Genomic DNA, 23,231 nt, shown 5'->3' on the forward strand with positions numbered 1-23,231 from the left:
CCGGGAGCCAGGCTCCTGCGCACACCCTTTCCCGTCAGGGCTCCGCCGTCCCCCGGCTCATCCCAGAGACAGTGTCTCTGGGGCACTACGGCCTTGGAAGAACCTTCTGGAAGCAGGAGCCCAAGGAGGGTGCAGGACTGGGAGAATTCCTTCATGCCCATGGTGGCATGAACGTGGAGGACACACAGCTCACGAAGACAGCGCTTCAGAGGAGCATCAGAATCAAAGTCTGGGGGCGCCCGGTGGCCAAGTGGTTGTCTGCCGCCTGGGGTTTGCCAGTTCGGATCCTGGGCGGGGATCTGGCACCGCTCATCCAGCCATGCTGAGGCGGCGTCCCACATAGCACAACCAGAAGGACCCACAACTAGAATGTACAACTATGTACTAGAGGGCTTTGGGGAGAAGAAGGAAAAAAAAAATAAAGAGGAAGATTGGCAACAGCTGTTAGCTCAGGGCCAATCTTTGAAAAAAAAAAAATCAAAGTCTGTAAACTGGCCCCGACACCGGGCCTCCACGCCCACCGCGGCGAACCCTCACCTTCTCCCCAAGGCAGGTGGGGCTCTGAGCCTCCTCAGCGCAGAGAAAACAAGGCCACCGCAGGGCCAGGGCTCTGGGGCCATGAGGGCTTTTCTGGAAACCCAGGGAAGCTTCCAGAATGTGGGTGACTGCTCCACGGCAGCACTCTTAGCAGGGCAGGCAGGTCTCGAGCTAGCTGAGCCTGACACCCAAACGTGCTGGTGGCGAGTCCCCAGGTGTGGGCCCCTGGCTGACCTCCTCGTCCTCCTTGACCAGCTCCTGGGATAGGCCGGGCACAGGGCACAGACGAGGAGGTGCTCGGCACAGGCCACGGCCCCTGAGGCCCCCAGCCCGGCTAACAGTCAGGCTGGCTCCCCTGCCCGGCTGGGCCAGGTCAGCAGGCGCAGGCAGGGGCTGGGGAGGGAGGCTGCCGGCCAGCACCCCAGCCGGTGGGCGGGGCCCCTGTGGTCAGCGCAGGGAGGGGACGCAGGACTGGCCTCCCCTCCAATGGGCCTGCGTTCTTGGGGCTCTCGTGTCGGAGGGAAGGAATGGAACTTCTTCGGGGTACACACGGACCTCCCCACACTGGCCACAGAGGCGGCAGGACCAGATGCCATGTCACTTCAGAGACTGGATGGGTGGCTCAGCCTTCCCAGTGGGGCCGGAGCGACCCAAGTGACTGGAGCAGTGCCACCCTCGAGCTTGCACCTCTGCTCCAGCTCCTCGGGTGACAGACACGGGGGAGGACGCTACGGCAGCCTTGCCGTTCCCCCATGGCAGCGCCTCTGGGTGGCAGCCTCCAAACCGCACCCACAGAAGGAAGAAACCTGAGGCCGCCGGCCTGCGGGCGTGAGGACGCGGGAGTGGAACCCCCGTCCGGGCGGAGCGGGGACATCCCCTTTATTGACAGACACGTGTATGTACACGAGTGTTACAGAACACGACACACCCGTGGGTGAGACGGACACTCATGATCCAAGGGATAAAAAAGAGCACCGAGAGGAGCCGCCGTCCCACGCGGCCCCGCGCTCCTCGGGGCTACTGGCAGCAGGAGTTCATTGCCAAGGGACAGGTCACTCAAAGTCTGTTAATAACTTGGCCAGCAAGTTTCTTCACCTTCTCCTCAACAACCCCAAAGTCCTCAAGGGGTCCTGCACCCGCGACAGGTACACGGCACCGCGGAGAGGGGACCCGGCAAGCTCTCACACGTTGACTTTCTCTATCACGCTCTCAGTGACGTGGACTTCGTCGGCCTGAACGGTGACGGCCGCTGACTGCCCGCACATGTGCTGGTGATCTTTCCAGTCCTGAAAGGAAGGACATTCACGTTACCGGGAGCTGCTGCCCCAGCCAGAGTGACATCTGCCCAGGGAGCAGGGCCAGGTGGGACCCTCCAGCTGAGGCTGCAGCCTGCGCGAGCTGTGCGGCCGGCCCTCCCGCTGGTCTCTGCCAAGCCCAGCCTTGCCCACCCTCGTTTCTAAGGGATCAGCTCAAAAGGCAAACAGCTAACGAGCCTTGAAAGACTGAGCGGCCCAAACACGTCATTCTCTGAGCCCGTCCCCTTTCAGGGGTCTCACCCAAAGAAAGAACCGTCCACGCAGAGAAGCGCTGACACTGATGTTATCATTGCAAAGGAGATGAAACAGAGCTGGAGCCAGCCACGTGTCCGTGGGGCGGTCGGTGGCTGTGGCTCACAGGATGATGGGGGACAGTGTGGGCGCTGAGGGAGACCCCAGCTCCTCCCACGCCCACTGCCCCGCTCCAGGCAGGCGCCGCCATCAGCCCGGCACAGGCGGGACAATGGGGCTGCCACACGGGCCGCCCCTCCCTCCAGAGGAGGCCTGACAGCAGGGAGACGGCTGGACAGAGGTGCACCAGACACACGGCGAGGGCGGGCAGAAGAGACAGGATGGGACGGGACACACACACACACTGGGGTGCCTCCCACAGCAACGGGGTTCCTGGATCGCAGAACTCCAGCTCCTTGTCTGTGGGCCTATGTTTTCCAAATTCTCTACAGTCAGTGTACCTGACTTGTATAATAATAAACTAAGATTTGAAATCATTATATCAAAAGAATGAAACTTTAACTTGAAAATTACCTGAAAGGGGACTGTCCGTCCATGCAGTATGTAAAACTTCACGCACACCGGGCCAAGTCCACGGCGTTTCTCACCATACACAGAAATTTACCAAAAATGGATCATAAACCTAAATATAAGAGCTAAAAGTGTACATGTTTTAGAAGAAAACAGGAGATTTTCCTAACCTTGAGTTACACAAAAGTGCTCCGACACCACGGTGTGATCTCCATGAAACAAAATTCTGATGAACTCTGGACTTCAACAAAACTAAAAACTTCTGTCCCGCAAACACCAACCACTATTAGGAAAAGAAAGAGACACGGCACAGACTGGGGGAAAACATCTGCAAACCATGTACCTGACAGAGGAGCACAGAACTCTTGATGCTCAATAAGAAGAGAAACTATCCAACTGAAAAATGGGTGAAAGATTTGAATAGACATTTCCCCCCAAAAGATACTCAACTGCCTACTAAGCACATGGACAGATCATTAGTCAACATCATCTGTCACTAGGCAATGCAAATTACAACTCCCCGTGGCATCGCTGCACACATGGGACGGCTGTCCTCACACAAACAGTAACACGTGTTGGCGAGGAAGCAGGGAGACCCCATCTGCTGCTGGTGGGAAAGTAAAACGGGGGGCAGCCACTCTGGAAAACAGTCTGGAAGTTTCTTATTAAAGTTAAACATTAGTTTACTCTATGACCCAGCAAATCCACTCTAGGTATCCAGCCAAAACAAAACATACATCCACCCAAAAGCCTCTATGTGAATGCTCACAGCAGCACTACTCACAGTCACCAGAGAGGAGAAACAGCTCAGACGCCCGTCACCTGCACGGAGGCACACGTGGTCCACCCTCCCAGGGGAAGATCATGCAGCCAGAAAAAGGAAAGAAGCACTGCCACCTGCTCCAACATGGACAAACCTCGAGAACACGCTGGGCGAAGGCAGCCAGATGCAAGAGCCCACAGGCTGTGAGAGTCCCGGCACAGGAAATACCCAGAAAAGGCAGATCTCTGGACAAAGGAAGTACATTCGTGGTTCCCAGGGGCTGCGGGGGAGCTCAGAGGTCTTTTTATGGTAACGGAAAGTTCTAAAGCTGAATTGTGATGTTTGCACAACTACAAATTTACTAAAAAAACATGGAATTGTATCCTTAAAATGGGTGAATTTTATAGGATGTAAATTATACCTCAATGAAGATATAAAACACACACGTGTGCACACACCCCTCATATGGGATTTGGAAAGAAAATGAAGTCTGCAAATTAAAACCCAAAACAAGTCATGGTCCTTGTCCAACTTGTGACAAGACAAGCAGCCTGACCACCTCTCCAAGTCTTCTAAGGAGCGCAGAGAACGAGGGAGCCAGACCAGATGGGACCGGGAGGTGTGAGGTCAGCATTTACCATTTACCACAAGCAGCTGGGCCTCCTGTCTTCCAGATCCTGTTCATCTGGGATCATTTGTGCTCATTTGGATCCAACATGAGAATAATCGTTTTTGAAGTTCACTTTATATCAGTTTAAGTAAATAGAACCCAGAGCATATGTCTTTATCAAGCAGCATGTGAAAAGAGCAAAAGCTTCACTAATCAAGGGAAGAAACAGGTCTGTCGACAAGATTGGAGCAACAGTGTGACGTGCCCCCTTCATGAAGAGAGGTCCCCAGACTGCAGGCTGCACTCAGAGAAAACGTCATGTGGCTGAAACAATTCCATCAAGAAACAAGCCCGCGAATCTTCCCGTGATGGCTCAAATGCAGGGAAGCTCTAGGAGCCGACCCCTCGGATCACAGGCCAGCACAGAGCCTTGCCCTCCCGGCTGCCACCGTATCTTAGCCCCTCCTCCCGCGGCCCTGGCACTCGTCACGGCCCCGGAGAGCAGCGAGGCGGCTGTGGACGCCCTCTTCTCGGTGCACGAGCCTGGAGCTGAAACCTCAGGGGAAAGCAGACTTCTGGCTCTGAGTCCTAAATCTCCAGCACCTGGGACGGGCCAGGGCTTAAGAGCAAACCCGGGGGGCAGCTCCCACCCCAAGAGACACACCTAGGGGCAGCAGAGCTCTTGGGGTGCCAAATGCAGGCAGGCCCCCCGGGGTCCTGCAGGATGCGAGGACAGGCTCGTTCCTCGTTGTCCATCTCTACACGGCACCCTGGGGGGCCCTCAGGCATCTGAAGACTCCAGAGGTGGGATGAGCCACGTGCCCACACACTGGTCCTGGACGGCCACCTCCATCCCCCTCCCAGCCGACACCTGCCCTCCTGAGGGTTTCTGTGGATGGAAGGGCACTTCAAGAAGCCACCACGTGGGGCACCCTGGCCGGGGAGAGGCCGTGTCCAGATGCAAGTCCACCTCGCGGAGGCCGCGCAGCGAGGCCATGACTAGGTGTGTACTGTCCATCCACCCAGCACACGGCGTTTTAACTGGGACATTTCACATGGGCACAAAGAAGAGGGGAGAACAGGCGGGGCTGCTCCCCGCACAGCCCCTCTCTGAATAACAGCGGGAGCAGCGATAACCTGAACTGGCGGGTGCTACTCAGAAAATCCTCTGATTTCCTTAGAATCGATGGCTGAATGATGGCAACAGAGACACATGTGAACATCACTGTGACTTCACGATCTAGGACGAGGTGTCCAGGGCTGGGAAGCACTGACCGTGACAAGGTCAAAAGCCACCTTGAGCAGTGGCCCTGCCCCTGGGCTACAGCCGCCGCAGAGCAGGGACCCCCATGGGAGCAGGGACCCCCATTGGAGCAGGCCTCCCGATGGGAACAGAGCTCTGGGGCCTCGCATGGCCACGGCACACACCACGCACGGCTGCAGCAGGGCTCTAAAGAAGCCTGCAGACGCCACGGGGAAGGCCGAGGCCTGGGGGACAGGACGCTGTGGGTTGGCAGTGCCTCCGTGGAGGGACAGCCTGGCCGGCAGGGAGGCCTGGTGGCCGGAGACCCAGGCACCCAGGGGGCCTCTCACACCAGGAGGGGTGGCAGGGCGTGGGCACGCTACCTTGCGCTGGCAGAAGGTGGAGCAGTAGTTGACTTTGTGGCAGCCGGTGCACTCGCTCAGGGCCTCCCGGCCACAGTTGACGCAGGACTGCTGCAAGAAGGACACGAGAGGTCAGTGCGGGGACGCCCCGAGCCCTCGCCCGAGACGTGGGGGACGAGGGGTGCCAGTGCACACAGGATGAGGCCCAGTCTCCCCGAGGACTCTGACATGTGTCCCCGTCCCCACAGCTGCCGAGACACACGTTCCCTCTCTTTCTCGAAAGGGGTCTACCCTCGGTGACTGGAAAATTTGCACCACGTCAACATGTAAACTTTTCTCCAAACTGCAGACTTCACTCCCGCCCAGTAAGCACAGAAAACCAGCCCTGGGAGTAACAGCTTGCTCACCATCGAGAACACTCCCCGAGCGTCTGTCCAGGTCCTGGAGACGCCCGCAGGGCCTGTGCGGCCGGGCACGTGTGGACTCTCGTCAACAGCTGCCTGCGGCTCCAGCCCCAGCACCCACCGCCCGAGCCCATCCGTGTGGGCCACCGAAGTCGACGCTTGGTGTGCTTTGCCCCTAAATTGCATGACTGCAGCTTTCTTGCCAATCCACCGCGGCCTGCACACAGGTAAGGAAGGCTGTCTGCAGTGCAGACACGAGCCAGGTGGGGCTGGGTGGGGCCCGGCGAGAACTCCTGGCGACCCCAGCAGGTGGGGCCTTTGCTGACGGGTCAGCGGGTCACTGTGGCACCAGCACACGGACAGGCCCGACACGCCTGCTGACATCCCGCTGCATCCCACCTCTGCCACGCTTTCCGCACGTGTGCAAAAAGAGCGAACTGGTTCCAGTTTCTGTTCTGGATTTCAGCTTCCTTCTTTGCAAAATGCTACGTTTACTGTGACTGACATTCTTCCTCCATAAAACGACCCCAGCGTGCACTCGCTCACTTCAGAAAATGTGAGTGTGAGGCAGACTCTGAGGGACAACTTCAGTGCCCAACGTTAAGTGACAAAGTCTGCCAGCACAGAGAGAGGTCTCCAGAGGGCAAGGGCGGGTGGAGCTCCCGTATCCGCATCCGGGGAGAAGGGGCTGTGGGGCGGGGGCCCAGCACACTGAGCCAGCACAGCCTTGAGAGGCTTCCTCACCGTCCTCAGGGGCTGCCAGTCCCCTTGTGTCACACCCATCCCCCCCAGAGCACGCTCACCTGGACCTGCACCCGGTGGGCCCCTCGCACCCAGCAGGGTTCTCGGAATACAGTAAGCACTTAAGAAATAGCTTTGAACTGCATCAAGAGCCTGTCCTAACGAGCAAGCCCTCAGGCGCTGGCGCCTCCCTGCACAGTGAGTACTTCCCAGCCCTGGGCCTTCCCCCACGCTCCCTCAGGGAAAGGCATTTTTTAGCAAACAATACTCAGGGGTGCGGATTGGAGTCAGACACGGCAGCACCAGCTCACGTCAGCTTCCTGCACAGGAACAGAGGGCCGGGGCGGAAACACTGAGGCCGTGTCGGCACACACACGGCTCTGTGCCGTCGGCTGAGGGCCCGCAAGCAAGTAGCCCACTACGCCCAGATCCTGGCTCCTCAGACCGTCCTCCAGCGAATGAACCAGGGCCCCTTGGAGGAACGGCCGGTTCAGGGCCGGGCAGGAGATGCCCAAGGCGGGCCAGAAAGGAGGCAGGTGCTCAGGACGGGGCGCGGTCAAAGGGACACAGGAGCCAAAGATGCAACAATGTGAGCAAATAAGTAGCACAGGTCTGGGTTAGAACCCCAAGTATAAAATATATACAAATGAGCCCATCTTGATACATCCACACGAACAAGCAGACTGCCACACAGAAGGTTCCAGAAACATGCCTAGCTCCCCCCATCCAAGACGAGGACCTCCCCGAGTGGATCTGCTCGGGGACCAAGTGTGGAGAGGGGGTCACTTTAAGGGGAGAAACCTCTGAGCCCATACACGGCCTGTGACACCCCCTGAAGTGCACACGCAGAGCCTTTGGGGATAGATGGGGCCAAGAGCGCGGGGCCCTGTGACGGGATCAGCGCCCTTGCAGGAGAAGAGAAACCAGAGTGCTCTCGCCATGCGCGGCACAGCCAGGAGGAGGCCTCCCCGGAATCCAGCCTGGCCGAGCAGAGAGCTGCTGCCATGGCTCCGGCCCAGGGCCCTGTGCACACTCCTCCTCCTCCAGGGCCCATCTGTGCTGAGCTGTACTCACCTCTGAAAAGGGAAGTGAGCACGATCAGAGAAAGGCTGGGCAAGGGTGAAGAGATGCGGACACAGACCAGAGGAGGAGGGCTCAGGCCGGAGCACGCGGGGCTGGCGCCCAGCTGGGCCATGGCAGTCACCCAAGACCCTGCAGCCACGTGGCCGGCCTCTGCCGGACACCATGCCCTTGATGGGGAAGGGCATCTGCTCTTCTGCCCTGTTTAATCTCTGCAGGGCTAATTACACACACGCGGACACAAACACCCCACAATCAAAATCCAGCAAAAATCTCCTTAATGGTTTCAGCGGGGCTCAAGTTGATTTTTTTTAAATTCTAAATAAAACGTCAAAGCAGGCAGCCCCGAACCTCCCCTCCCTCTGTTGCAAGGCCCTGCACTCTAGCTTACGGAGCTCACGAGGGAGGTTTTCTGCAACCTCTTTCTGACTCCGATGGCTTCGCGTCTTCCTCCCCACGCCCCAGCGCTCCCCGCAGAGACCGGGGCCCATGGCCCTCTGCAGTCCCACGGCGTCTGCCCCTCCAACCCGGCCTCTTCCCAACATCACAGTCAAACAGAAGCACGACCGGCAAATAAGAACTTCTGTTCATCAGCAGAGGCGCAGGGAAGGGAGATTCGCGGCCAAACTGGCTGGTGTCGAACTTTCTCATCACAGCAAATCCCTCAGGAGAAAGTCACTCAGCAGCTCTGCAGGGAGCAGCCGGGTCGACGCCCGCCTCCTCACTCCTCTTCCCTGCGACCCAGGCCCGACTCCAGACCCACGGCCCTGACCCTAACCATGGGCCATGGTTGGAGTCCCTCCAGCCGCACGCTGCTCAGGTCGCAGCTTCCAGCACTTCAGCACTCCCCTCGAGGCTCGGAGCCGCCAGTTCTAATTCCAGTCATCATCTCACAGGAACCCAGCGCCCAGGGGCTGTGGTCATCATGGTGCCCCAGGGGTCAGACCTGTTGCCCCTGTGAAACAGGTGACACACACAGAGCCAGACATGGTTAACGCGGCTGCAAGCACGTGACTGCCAGCTGGGATACGGAGGAGCAGGCTCTATGCCACTGGCATGTGGACCATCAGACTCCACGCGTTGGGCTGCGGCTTCCACTCGGGCCTGTGACACCGACAGGAGCATGGACGTGTGGCACCTGGCCACCCCTAGGCTGTGTGCTCAGCCGTCATAAAATGACTCAAGAACAACCCATCCTAGGGGGCTGGCCCTGGGGCCGAGTGGTTAGGTTCTCATGCTCCGCTTCGCTGGCCCAGGGTTTCGGTGGTTCACATCCTGGGTGCAGACATGGCACTGCTCATCAGGCCATGCTGAGGCGGTGTCCCACATGCCACAAACTAGAAGGACCCACAACTAAAAATACACAACTATGTACCGGGGGCTTTGGGGAGAAAAAGGAAAAATAAAATCTTAAAAAAAAAAAAAGACCCATCCTGTCGACAGCTCGCAAGAAGGGAGGCGTGCCCCTTGGCTCCAGCCCTTCCCAGGGCTCAGGCCGCAGGACCGGATGGGGGCAGCGGGGGCCGGGAGCTCGGCTCGGCCCCGCCATCTCACTAAAGGGCTTAGCATTCTCCTACCAAATGGGGGATTTTGAGGATAAAGGGATTTCATGTCGCATTTCTTTCTTAGAAATACATACGATTACAAATAAAACACAAAGCCCAGCCTTTCAGGGGTGGGAACTCTGTCAAATCAGCGACAGCAGACGCTCCTGCTCAGGGGTGGCAGGCGGCCTGTGATGGGGCGGGGGACAGAGCCAGGAGGCTGGGGACAGCCTGCCACCTTATCACAAGTTGTGGGTCACATCAACTCAGCTTCTGGACCCTCTACAGTGAGAGGAGGAAGAGCGACTGTGAGCTCACTGGCTACTCCTCTGTGAAGAAAACGCACAGAGCCGACTCAGCACCCTCCACTTCCCTGAAAGTTACTGACACCGGGCGAGGGAGGGATACTCCAGTGTGTTTTAATCTACTTTTGTTTTCAGTCCATGTGTCATTTGACAACTTTCACTGAAGGAGAAAATGTGTCTAAATTACAAATTTTACTCTGTGAAAAATGGTCCACAAAACTGGTAATGAAAAATGTAAAACCAAAAGTTAAAAATACGTCCCTCTTTCGTTTCCTCGCCAGCGTGAAGTTCAGCTTTCTATGCAGCTGGTGCTCCCCAAACCCGAGCTGCCCCTGTGTTCCCGGGGAGGGAGAAAAGCCCAGATGCTCCGGGCCCTGACAGAGAAGGCGAGCAGGGCACAGGTGCACACGGAGGTGTCCCCAAATGCAATCTCGGCAGCGGGGAGCTGCCCTCCACCAGCCACTGGGGGAGGGGCGAGCGCAGACGGGGTCCCTGGCTGGGACCCCAGGGTTCAGGGAGCTTTCTAAGTGAGAAGACAAGAGGTTGCTCTCCAATTTACAATTTTGCATACAATCTGAATTAGCAAGACATGTCAGACACTCCTTCCTTTTCATCCCCTGCACACGCCCCGGGGCAGCTGTGTGAACAGGCTTTCTCTACCTGAAGGACAACCGGCCATAGAGCTGGTAGCCGTCTCCCACACGGCCTGGGGCATGGGGCACGCAGCAAACAGCCATGTCTCAGGTCCCCATGCCTCCCTCTAAAATGACCTCAAATGCTTTGTGATTCTGGGAGAAAAATTACAAAAACCAAAAAGAAACATTACAGGACCCAGCAACACTTGTTCAGTGGCTAGAATGGTACTTGCCACATAACAGGCGTCAACGCTATTTACGGAATCAACGAATAACCTTAATTGTTACAATTACTTTGATTTTTTTTAAAAAGTACTTTTTCTAAGGAAACATGAATAACCCAAATTAAAAACGGGCCAAGGATCTGAAAATACAAACAGGACATACAAGTGGTCAAGAAGTACAGGAAAAGATGCTCAACGCCCTCAGTCATCAGGGAAACACCAACACAGCAGCTACACCACGCCACACCCACGAGGACGGCAACACCCACAACACCCTGTGGAGACACAGGAACCCACAACGCGGCTTCCGGGAACACAAACGGGGGCAACCACTTCGGAAAAGAGAGTGGCAGTTCCTCAAAATGTTAAACGTGGAGTTACCAAATGACCCAGCAACTCCAACATCCATGAGACATGAAAACATGTTTATAAAGAAAGTTGTACACGACCTTCAGAGCAGCATTGTTCCCAAGAGCCAAAAAGGAGAGACAACCCAAACGTCCAGCCAGGCATTCAACCACCTCCTGAAGCCAAACTCAATGCTATCCAGGGAAGATAACAGAATCCAACACAAGTCAGAGTCTCCACCATGAATGAACCAAAAAGTCCAATAAACACCCAGAAATTACTGGACGTGTAAGGAGAGGAAAACAGGACCCATCGGCAAGAGGAAGGCAGTTAACAGAAACAGACCCTGAGATGACCCAACGTTGGGATTAGCCACGATTTTACAAGACATGGTTATGAAGATGTACACTGAAGTCAAGGAAAAGATGATCTTACTGAGTGGCCAGCTGGGGAAAGACGCAGAGAAAAGGATACTGCTGGAAGGAACAGAGTAGATTTTCAACTTAGTGCCCCTCAGCATGCAAACCCCCTTTGCCATCTTCTCCATGAAAACACAATCCTCGGGCATCTCCCCTCGGGTGGGCATGATGGCACGCTTTCTCAGGAGAGGACGTAAGAGCCGACACAGAAGGAGGGGCTCTCCCGAAGTTCCCGGCGCAGGCCAGGGGTCATGTGGGTATCAGGACACCCAGCGGAGCACTGCCCAGGCTCGGCAGGACACAGTCTCTCTGCAAACCTGCAGCCTTGGTCTGCCCTGCGTGTTCTGAAGGCTGCCTGGACCCCTCTGCATGCTGCCCTGTCAGTTCCCGACTGCCTGCCCCCAGCAACACACAGGGGGTCATTTGCTTGCCAGCAACCTCCAGGCCGGCTCCAGCCAGCCAGACCAGCAAACTTCTCTGAGAGCCTGTGAACCATGCCTTCTGCAGCAAGGTCCAGATGCCAGCCTTGGAGAGGGAGCCCTTCCCACCGCACTCTGCCCTGGGTCCTTTCCAGCAGACCAAGCGTGCCGCGGAGTTTCTCATATCCTCCTCAGAGTTAATGATTCTTTAAAGTTTCTGTTTAACCTGCCATTCTAGCTCCTGATTGGACTCAGCATGCTGAAGAACCAAACAGAAACTCTAACTTTCAAATTCTAAATCTAGAAAGCACAATAATTGAAATGAAAAATATACCAGATGGGCTTACTGGCATCTGGGAGACGACCAAAGGAAGGCTCGGTGAACCAGAAGACTGAGCAACAGAAACTATCCAGTCTGAACAACGGGAAGAAAAAGGACTAGGGACCAAGGGCCAGAGGCTCACGACCCACAGGTGCTGCCAGGCATCAGCACACAGAACACTCGTAAGGGAAAGGGGCGGAGGGAGAAACCGGGTGTGAAGCATATTTATAAAACCAGTGACAGAAAATCTCCAAACTGGGGGGAAACCGACTTGAAGATCCAAGGAGCTCAGCTGGGCTAACTTTGCTCTTTATTTTCCGCAGCCAGTGCTCCATGTGCCTGGGCCTCAATGACACCAGAGGGTGAGCGAACTCCTGGAGACAGTAAACAACTCGCCCTTGAGCGTGCCTTTCAGATGGAAACCAACCAGCCCAGGGCCCACACCCCAACCTCCTCCTCCAGGGGGCTCTCACTCTCTCGGCCACTGTGCATCTGCCCTGATCACCAGGGACAGGTCCCAGCAACCGGGGACAGCCCTTAGGCCCCAGAGCCCACCGGCCAACCCTGAGCTGGCTCCCCCTGCTGGGTCCTTCCCACAGACACCACAGGAAAGGCTCTCCCCCACATTTTCCCCACTCTCTCTGCTCCTGACTGACCTGGTACTTCCTCACGTGGCCCGGTGTGGCCAAGTGTGGCCCAGCGTGGCATGGCGTGCCTCTTATTTCTAGGGAACGGTGAGTGTAAACTTCTTCATGACAGTCATTCTGTATCTGCATATCTTCCCACACCTGATTAAGACAATCCCACATGCCCTTAAAATATCAGCAACCCCAAGAACCTAAGATATGAAGAAAACCACACCCAGGCACCTCATAGACAAACTGCTAAACACCAAAGACAAAGCAAAATTCCTCTTTTTCCTTTTTTTTTTTTTTTGAGGAAGATTAGCCCTGAGCTAACATCGGTGCCCACCCTCCTCTACTTTATATGTGGGACGCCTACCACAGCATGGCTTGACAAGCAGTGCATAGGTCCATGCCCGGAATCCAAACCTGCAAGCCCTGGGCCGCCGAAGCAGAGTATGTGAACTTAATCGTTGCGCCACTGGGCTGGCCCCCAAAACCAAGTTCTTGAAGCAGGCAGAGAGAGACACTATGTGTAGGAGGTCCAGAACACAGACGACGGCTGAGGCCGTGGAGGTGAGAAGACGAATGCCATCTTCAAAGTGCTGGAAGAAACAAAAGTGACGGCCTGGAATTCTGTATCACTCAAAAATGTCCTCCAGGGGCTGGCCCCGTGGCCGAGTGGTTAGTTTGTGCGCTCCGCTTCAGCGGCCCAGGGTTTCCCTGGTTTGGCTCCTGGGCGTGGACCTACACACTGCTCATCAGGCCACACTGAGGCGGCGTCCCACATAGAAGAACCAGAACGACCTACAACTAGAATACACAACTACCTACTGGGGGGCTTTGGGGAGGAAAAAAAAAAAAGAGGAAGATTGGCAACAGATGTTAGCTCAGGGCCAACCTTCCAGAAAAAAAAAGAAAGAAAGAAATCAATAATGGTAAGAAATCAAGAAAATCCTCAAATATTTCAAAATGTTAACAGTCATTATCTTTGGATGAAGAGATTGCAGATTTTTTTTGCCTTTATGCTTTTCTCTTTTCTGTAAAATTCAGTGTTGAGTATGTGTTAGTTTGGAATTATATATTTTTGAAGTATTCTTAAATTATGTTTCTTCAGTAGTAGAAACATTTTTCTCCCTTGAAAACAAATTAATCGCATATTAAGAAATCATTTAGAAAATTAAAAAACGGAAAAGCTTTTCTTCCCTCTGATCTATAAAAAGTAGGAAGTAAATGAAAAATATTTTCCTTATATAGATTTGGTACAAAAAACTTAATGAGACTTTAGTTTACAAACTGAAGTCCCCATTTACTGCAACTGAGAACGCTCCCATTAAAGCACGTGGCTCTGCTTTGCACGTCCTTCCACCTCCCGCCCTGGAAGCCCCCCTGGGCGGCAGAGTGGCACAGGCCCTCACGGCTCCCTCTCTCGTCCCAATTCCTGTAACTCCTGGGGCCTCCCAGGGCCAGAGCCTTCTCTCTGATTCCGGTGAGTCACCTCAGGCATTGCAGTGGTGGCCCCAGCTGCACCCTTAGTTGCCTGGAGGGCTGAAGCCCTGAGTCAGCCAAAGACCTTCTACAAAGAGAAGCCGAGGGGCTGAGTGGCTTCCGTGCTTCAGGAACAAGAGGCTGCCCAGAAACGCTTGGGGTGTGAAGCTCTGTGCACAAGACCCTACTTCTGAAGAACGCACTGGAAGCCGGAAGTGAACCGTCCACGCACGGAGAGTGGGGGAGACAGTGGTCCGAGGGGCCCTGAGGTGCAGGAGGAGAGCTGGGGTACAGGGGAGGCCATGCATGTGCCCCAACAGCTGCCTCACAGCCCCACCAAACGAGGTCTCTCCAAACTCGATAAAATACGAGACGCGTTTTCACTGCACAACGACAGGCTGGAGTATAAACCGTGGCCATTACGGGTGAGTGTTCCAGAAAACGGCTGCCATGTGTGTGTAACTGTTTCCTCTTCTGAAGTAAACCAATCGTATTTATAAAAAACACAAACACTTCACCAATAACAGCTATCGCTTTTCTATAAGAAAAGCTTAATTTAATTTACAAACGATTCTCCGAGTCTTCCTTTTCCAGGAAAGTGGGGAGTGGGCTCTGTAAGCCAACGTAAACACCGACGGCAGGCCCCAGGAGCCAGCACGGCCCACGCCCCTGCTTGTGCTGACGTTACCTCTTTCCGCTCCGCGTCGGCCTGAGCTCTGGCCTGGGCCACAGCGGCCTCCCGGTAGGAGCTGGCCTGCTTGGCTTGTTCGAACAGGGTCTTCAGTTGCTGGGCGGTATTGAGCAAGGAATTGACCATCTCTTCCAGGTACAGCCAGCTCCGCTGCTCCGACATCTCCAGCCCATTGACCATCGTGGGAGGGACGCCTTTGGTGGGGGTAGAGGGCGGGACGGCCAGGGCTGGCAGGGATGTCAACACTAGAATGTTTGGAAAGCAAAATGAAGCAAGAAATTAATATGTTTCCCAGCTTCAAGATGCCCTCCATTAACAATTCTCATCAAATGGTGGAAAGTCTGGCGGTAAAGCGATCACCAGGTGTAAATGGCACCTGACCCCCTCCTGAAAGGCTCCAGAAGACATGGAGACGCTGGTTGGCCAGAGCTCCGGGCCACACCTCCCAGTGCCGCCTCCAGAGCACCCCACTGAGGCGACCGCGGGCACAGGCTGCAAGCCAGATGCTCTAGATGACACCAACAGACCACAAGCAAAACGTGCCCTGCGCAGGGTGCCATGAAGCATCCCTGGACCCAGGAGAGGACAGGGCAGGGGGCGGCTCCAGACTGAATCAGTAATTCAACAGTAAACCAAAGAACGAAAGTCTCCTGGCTGGCTCTGCTCACTAGAAAGTGCTCCCGGACGTCTGTGGTCACCATGGGAAGTGACTCAGGATAACGAGACTCGCGTTTTGCACAGTTGGAGAAGAAAGTCACAAAGATGGAAAGGGAAGAGACGAGAATGAACCCTGTGGTGTGGACAGGAACTGGAGACTCAGCACATGTAGACAGATCTGGGGCACAGGCGCGCGGGCACGTCCCCACCCCTGTCCGCTGAGAGGGCTGGGCACGGACACCCCAGCCGTGAGGAGCGCGCCCAGGGAGTGCTGGGAAATGTCTGACATCCAGCCTCCCAGGAAAAAACCCTGACTTGCAGCATTTGCTGATTTCCTGGGGAGAACACTCCACCAAGACCTGTTCCCAGCTCCCAACGTGGGTCACTGGACGTGGGCTGGAAGGAGACGCACACAGCGCTTGAGAGCCATGACGACCAGCTCCAGCCCACTGCGAGCAGGGCCAGACTCGGCTTTGAAACAGAATGCCCCAGTAACAGGGTCAGGACTCCTGGAGGAACCGAAAACCTAAGATGAGCCTCCAAGGCCTCACTGTGCCACAAATTAGGGAAGTGCTCCAAGACAGACAGGGCAGGTCAGAGGACAGAGAACACAGCAGCGGCTCAAAGGGCTCCCGCCAGCCAAAGCTGGGCTAATCCAAGCATAAACAATGACAGTGACAGGTTACAACCCACTGACTAAAACAGGAAACCACGAGGCCACATTGAAGGGAGCAAATGATCTCACAGGCGGGGCGTGGGCTGAGGGGCGTCTGCATGCAGACACTTGCCACACAGGGAGGGCACACCTCCTTCATCCAGGGCCAGGCAGGACCCCCAGCCCCAGCAGATTCACCAGGGACGTGGCCCGGCTGAGGGGCTCGGGGAGCTGGGGGCTGGGGGCTGGGGCCGAGGCGAGGTGTGGGGAGGAGCAGAAGCACGGTGAGCTTTCAGGATGGAAAGGGTTTGAACAGGCAAAGGGGAGAATTAGGAAACCGACCAGCGAGGATGAGGAGGTGAGGTGTGATTACACTTACGATCAAGTTCCTATCTTGCTCCACTGTCTACGAGAAAAACATAAGAACACAAACATCCACCGCAGGGATGACGGGGCTCCTTCAGAAAGGTCTCTCAACACAGAACTGTGTCCAGAGTGTGCGGGTAACTGAGAAGGCCAAGTCCAAACACACACGCAGCGGGACACCATCTCCAGGTGTGGGGCCAGGGGACGCCAATGTCGGCCTCCAGCCCTTCTGTCAGCACACAGGAGAGCAGAGTGGCTCGGGGTGGGGGTGGGGGTGGGGGTGGGGGTGGGCCCCACCCTGCCCGGCGAGCACGCAGCCTCACAGCACAGACAGACCAAAAACCCAGCTTTGTGGTGTCCGGCCTCTCCGGAGCACTGCCGTCTGGGAACGCAGCCTGCCAGCACACACCCCAACACGGGCGCGGCATGCTCTCACAGAACCTGACTCAAACACCGGCAGCCCCAACCCAGCGCGTCCCCCACCCGGACCCTCTCTCGTAGAAGCAGTTCCGAGACAGCGGCCTGCACGTGCGCTGAATTCTTCCAGACTGACCTATCTTGGGATGAGCCGTTGGCAGCGCAGCTTCCGGGAACGGCGCAATCTGACAGCTGTCCTGGTAGCCGGGGTAGTGGGGCTCCGGGTGGCCAACCCGGCACGGCGGCTGCACGCCCGCTTCCTGGACTATCGGGAGAGAGGGGGAGAGACGGCCTCGTGAGCCGCCTGCACGGCCGGTGAATCCCCGACCGTCCACGGCTGCACCACTCACGGGGCAGCTTCAGCCCACACATGGCTACGGAGCCCAGAAACGGCAGAAGCTGAATTGTTAAACGACAGTATTTGGGGTACACTGGGTGAAATAAAATACAGTACAAAAGCCACTTTCCATGTTTGCTTCTATTTTCCCAACGTGGCTGCTAGAATGTTCACAACTACCCACCACGGTCACCATGTTCCTGTTGGACGGTGCTGTTCTAGAGCAGGAGTCCCCAAACCCTGTGGGCACTGTCAGCTTTCAGGACCTGTGCCCTCTGCCACAACTATCAACCCCACAAACACCCTATCTGCCCCCATCCTACCTGCCCCACCCACACATACACCCTACCCACCCCCACCCCTACCTGCCCCACCCCCACATACACCTTACACGCCCCCCACACACCCCTACCTGCCTGGTGCCTGCACGGCTCGCTACCAATGAAACACCCCTGCCCGAGGCCCCCCCTAAGTGCCAGGCTGCCTACAAACCCCACCCAGCAGGGGTGTGTGGCCATGGTGGGAAGGCGCTGAGACAACTCGCCTGTAGCTCCTGCGAAAACGTCACCCTGGGCCGGACTCTCCGAGATCACGGCGGTGGCCTCCACAGTGGATGCCCGGTCAAAGGTCAGAGCGCCAGAGGTAGTGATCTGTCCTGAGGGGGTCACGGTGACTGGAAAGGCAGAAGCGCTCTTTACTGCACGGTGGGGACCCCAAGACCCGCCCCGCAGCACAGATCTCAGAAAGACCTCAGGAGCTGGGGCCAGAGTGCAGACACAGCACACGCCTCCCGCACACACGCCAGCCCCCTCTGCAAGGACCAGTGACCCCGGGCGCCCATTGGGGGAAGACCTGGGGCTGTGACAGACTCCCCTACACATTGTTCATACTGTTTGAATTTTGAACATGTGAATGTATTCTCGGGAAAAAAAAATAAAACTCAAAATCATTTAAAAACTACTTTGTAGTTTGAATTAAGAAAAGGATTTTCATCCAAGTTGAAGATAAAAACAGTCATGTCCCCAGGTGTTTCTGCCGCTCCAGCTCCTCTTGGCTGACCTGCACAAGGACGCTGCCACCATCCCAGACCAGGCTCCACCCTATCCGGGGACCCCTGAACTTACCACCCAAAGGACTTGGGCCAAGAGCGCCAATAGGGGCTCACGGACATTTCTGTATAAAGGCCCACGATTCAGACGGATGGTCTTGCACAGTCTCTAACAAATGGGCGAGTTCTAACATGTGTTCTCCCGTCGAGGCCTCTCCCGTCTCTAAATCTTTCCCACCCACCTTATGGTAAAAAAGCCAGATTTCTCCCCCACCCTCCCCATCCCCCTCTCCTAGACAGCTGTGCAGTTTTACATACGACACGGGAGCGTTTTGAAGGCTGCTAAAAGCAAAACTCAGAGAAATCCCCATTCGGAAGGCCTTAACACTGTCACCTCTCAGAGGGGCCTGGGCAGGCTGGACAGACCAAGGACCAAGTGTGTGGCCACCCCGCTCTCAGCAGCCCGCACCCACGTCACTAGGAAGGCCCTGCCCCCGAGCCCCAGGGGCACAGGCAGGTCAGGGAAGGAGGAAGGGGGTGCTGACTACCCCGCCGGCCCCATGGCGTCTGCTTTCAACTGAGGATCACACGGCTGAACCCCGTGTGGTGGCGCAGAGTGCGCAAACGAAGGCTGTCCACGGAACTCACAGGTGGTGGCAGCGGTGGCGGGAAGCAGCGCGATGTTCTTGGGGGAGTCCTTCTTCACCGGGGTGGTGGGCAGCTCGTTCTCCTTCTTGCGCCTCTTGTAGGGGACGAAGAGCCGGACGGGGCCGCTCTGCAGGAGGAGAGGGAGATGGAGGGAAAGGCTCGAGGTGGCCCGGGCTGTCTGCGTTTTGCTCCTACCAAGTGACAGCCTTGTCTCCTGGCCACACAAGCGACACAGCGAGAGCACAGTAGGACGGCGAGCTGCGCGTAAAACCCTTACCTCTCTCCGAGGCCCAATTCCTTAAAATGACAGAAAAAACACTTTCACAAAGAACACATGACTCACGATGCTTCGAAACCAGAAAGAGCATCGTCAACACACAGCATTTTTAGGAATTCCTAGAAGACAGAAGACAAATGGGAACCAAGGAAGGAGAAGGGAGCAGAGACGACCGCCCGAAAGCAGAGGAGCGGCGCCCAGCTCAGTGCGGGAGCCCCGGGAACCTGAGGGACGCCGGCCCGCGGGCCCCTCTGCTGCCAGGTAAGTCTGCCGTGGAGCCACTCCAGCGAGTGTTCATTCTGTTCTTCTGCTTTCAGTTCAAGAATCTCCACCGGGTTTTTTTTTTGAGGAAGATTAGCCCTGAGCTAACTACTGCCAGTCCTCCTCTTTTTTTTGCTGAGGAAACCTGGCCCTGAGCTAACATCTGTGCCCATCTTCCTCCACTTTATATGTGGGACGCCTACCACAGCATGGCGTGCCAAGTGGTGCCATGTCTGCATCCAGGATCCGAACTGGCGAACCCCGGGCCGCCGAGAACGGAACGTGCATACTTAACCGCTTCGCCACCAGGCCGACCCCTCCGCTGGGTTCTTTTTTGTAATTTCTCTTTATCAATACTCTCCATGTAATGAGACTTGGCATCACACCTTCTGCTCTGGACTGAACTGCGTCCCCCCAGAATTCACGTGCAGGCCCTGACCCCAGTGCGGCTGTACTGGAGTAAGGAGGTGCTGAAGGGTAACTGGGGTCACAAGCGTGGGGCCCTGATCCACGGGATTAGCGTCCTTGTGGGAGGGGACACCAGAGCCTCCGTCCCTCTGCCAGGTGCACACACAGCGAGAAGGCAGCTGCCTGCAAGCCAGGAACCAAGCCAGCACCTGGACCTTGGACTTCAACCTCCAGGATGGTGAGACACCGGACGGCAGGCCACGCAGACCAAGACGGCTTGCGAGAAGTCCCTGCAGCTCTCGGAACACAAAGAGCGCAGCCTGGGAGCACCCGCCTGTGAAAGCCAAGCCCTGGGCGCTCACGGCAGCATCTGCTGCCTGCTGCTTTCCTTCCATACGGCTCACACTTTCTTGTTTCTTGGCATGTCTCGTAATTTCTGCTGAAAACTGGACATTTCAGGCAATCTTTTATACCAAGCGTGGGGACTGACTCCCCCTCCAGGGCTTCCTGCCGCCGCTTGTGTCAGGGACCCGACTGCACTCCTCTATGAAGACTCCACCCGGCAGTGAGGCCTGCGGCTGCGTGAGGACAGCCTGGGCACACGCTTGGTCACCTCCGGCTGCCAGTGCCGTGAGCTGCGTCGAGCTGTCGCCTCTGTTGGTGTCACACCCAGCTGCCGGTTCCACTCGCTTCCAGCTGACGGCTCTGCTGCTCTCCACGGCGCCCCGGCCACAGTGCTCCACCGCCTGAACCGATCGCCTCGGCTTGCAACACGGGTGGCTTCGGAGCAGGTCACTGAGGGCTGTTCTCACCCCAGGAGGGCTCTTGGGAGCTGTCACTCTCCCTGGACCGCTACTTCAGCTTGTGGCTCCCACAGACTGCCAGCCTCCCCTCACGCTCACCTCTGCCGTGCGCCACCGGCCTCCCTTCACACTCACCATAGAAACCTCCACTGTTCTCAAGGGCACCCTTAGGCTTGAACGTCCCCACACTCTATTCCAAATAAAGCCAGTTCCTCCGGGGGGACCCCTGGAGCTCTCTGTCCTCATGGCCTGCCTCTCCCTTGGGGCAAAATCTGAGCCCTGCTCCAGGGCAGGACCAGGAACAGTGCTCACGTTCATCAGCGTGACAGCCCGGCTGGACAAGTCTTCTCACCTGGCCTCTTGACACAGGCCTCCACCCTCGGAGCAAGCTGGGGTGAGGACGACTAAGGCCACAGTCTTCTTGCCCTGCTGTGCCCGGAAAGAGCCTCTGCCCTCTGAGAAGTGGCTGGGTGAAGGAAGGGAGCCCTCAGTCTCTCAGCCGCACTTTCCCAGAGTTCAGTTCCTGCAACTCCTGAAGACAATGTGAAATGCTGGTGGCCTGGCCCTCCAGTGCAAGCCTACACCCCTTGACTGGGAGCTATGGGGAGAAGGACCCCGTTTTCTTGGCTGCACCACCTGGAGTGGAGCTTCCTCTGCGCTGAGCTGGAGGGGAGCGGGGGAGGGAAGCGGTCCCGGCTCAGGCGCCAGCCTCCCACTCTCCTTTCGCAGACCTAGATTTCCTGGATCAATGTTTCTCTATTTGTCGTATGCCCCTAGGACAATTTCCAGAGAATTTCAGTGGTGGTTTTTTTAATAATATCACCAGTTATGGTTATTTCTCTGGGGAGCAGGTCCATAGAGCTCTTCACACCACCATTCCTGCAGTGGAAGCCAAAATTTTAAAATGTGATAAAAGTCCAGTTGACCGATTTTTTTATTTTATGGATGGTGCCTTTGGTTTCATGTCTAAGAAACCCTCAGTCTAATTCGAGGTCATGAAGATTTTCCCCGTGTTTTCCTCTGAAAGTTCTATTTCTGTTTCACATGTGCATCTAGGATCCCTCCTGAACCCGTGTGCGCGTCAAGTGTGAGGTTCAGGTCCAGTGCATCTCTGTGCCTACAAATGTCCACCAGTGCCAGCACCGCATGCTGGAGAGACGACTTCGAGTCTCCCTGTGGATGCGCCCGTCTGGGTCCCAGGTCTGCGGGTCTCGCCCTCTGCCAACACTGCAGCTCCCAGATCACGGCGCCAAGACAGCAGCCTTAAGTCACAGGCCACGGATTGCTCCAACTTCAGTCTTCTTGCTCAATCGATGCTGTCTTGGCTATCCTGTTTTCTTTGCCTTTCCATATAAAGAAATCGGCTTGTTTATACATACAAAGAATCCTGCTGGGATTCTGACAGGAATCGTGTTAAACCCACAGATGCGTGTGGGGAGAAGTGACACTGGTGCTATGTCGCATCTTGCAGTCCGTGGGCAGAGGACATCTGTCCAAGTCTTCAGGACTCCCCCACTTCTTCAGCAGCAGCTTCCAGTTTTCAGTATTCAAATTCTATACACGTTTTGTTAGAGTTACACCTGAGCATTTCAGCGTTTGGAGTGACTGTAACGAATTCCGCCACGCATCCTCATCTTCCTATGGGAACGAACTCACTCCTGCCGCTCTCTGATCCCTGTAAGATCTCTGGGAACCTCACCTATTACTTTTCCCAAATGAACTTTAAAATCACTTTATATTCACAAAAATCTCCCACTGATTATTCTACTAGAATCACATTAATCTATCCACAAACCGGACAGTTTTAGAACATCTAGTTTCTCCACTCAAGTACCGGACTTGTCTCTCCCATTAAATTGTTTTCGTATCTTCTAATAATTAATGAGATAAATAATCAAAATAAAATAAGGAAATCTCATTAAGCAGCTTTTAAGTTAACTTTAAAACATTTTAAAATAATATTAACACTAATGAAAGCTGACACAAAACTGGTACATTCGTACATTACAAATCAGTCTCATGCTTTTGAAAGCTTTGGAGCAACATATACTAAAATCGATGAAAATATGCATTCTTTTTAAAACAGTTATGAATGCAGGATAAGGAAATATTCCAAAAGACATTAGAAGCTCTATACCTGAATAAGTTCAGTGTAGTATTTTCATGACATAATGTTAAAAAACGCAGAATATAAAATGCCACATACACATTTGTTGTGACCATTAAAAAAAAGTGTGTGTATTTGGTTTGGGGGTTAAGACGGTGATGTTAGGGGAGCTTTCAGTCACTTAAGAAAGTCTCCTGTAACATCCGTGAGCAGCCACGCAGCGCCAACCACGTGCCTCCGCCGAGGCGCCAGTTATCCGAGTGATGCTTGGAAAGAGACTGTGGGAGACACTGGTAGGAAGCCCCAGATGATCCGAGGGGAGCCAGGGACACAGGGGACAAGCAAGCCCTAGAGAGGAGCAGGGACAATGCCCCTCTCCCAGCCAGAGGACGGAGGGAGAGAGCGCCCGGA

General features: G+C 55.5%; 1 protein-coding gene across 11 annotated transcripts in view; it reads right to left on the reverse strand.

Annotated features, from left to right (window-relative positions):
• Positions 1 to 1,380: 1,380 nt before the first annotated feature.
• Positions 1,381 to 23,231, reverse strand: part of DEAF1 (DEAF1 transcription factor) — a 29,788-nt gene continuing 7,937 nt past the window's right edge. The window contains exons 7-15 of one of the 11 annotated variants that reach the window (XR_011495239.1): positions 18,965 to 19,091; positions 17,813 to 17,941; positions 17,068 to 17,196; positions 14,834 to 15,081; positions 12,691 to 12,822; positions 5,615 to 5,704; positions 3,400 to 3,623; positions 2,786 to 2,898; positions 1,381 to 1,823 (exon numbers count right to left, since the gene is read on the reverse strand). Coding sequence is in view for 6 of the 11 variants with exons in the window: in XM_070488467.1 (XP_070344568.1) it covers positions 1,739 to 1,823; positions 2,786 to 2,898; positions 5,615 to 5,704; positions 12,691 to 12,822; positions 14,834 to 15,081; positions 17,068 to 17,196; positions 17,813 to 17,941; positions 18,965 to 19,091 (1,053 nt within the window). In the remaining 5 variants the exon portion in view is untranslated. Of the gene's footprint in view, positions 1,824 to 2,618; positions 2,899 to 3,399; positions 3,624 to 5,614; positions 5,705 to 12,690; positions 12,823 to 14,833; positions 15,082 to 17,067; positions 17,197 to 17,812; positions 17,942 to 18,964; positions 19,092 to 23,231 lie in introns of all 11 variants that reach the window. The other 10 variants (XR_011495240.1, XM_070488468.1, XR_011495241.1 and 7 more) reach the window with 10 other exon arrangements.

Source organism: Equus asinus, chromosome 17 (assembly GCF_041296235.1).
Source record: "Equus asinus isolate D_3611 breed Donkey chromosome 17, EquAss-T2T_v2, whole genome shotgun sequence".
Lineage (NCBI taxonomy): Eukaryota > Metazoa > Chordata > Mammalia > Perissodactyla > Equidae > Equus > Equus asinus.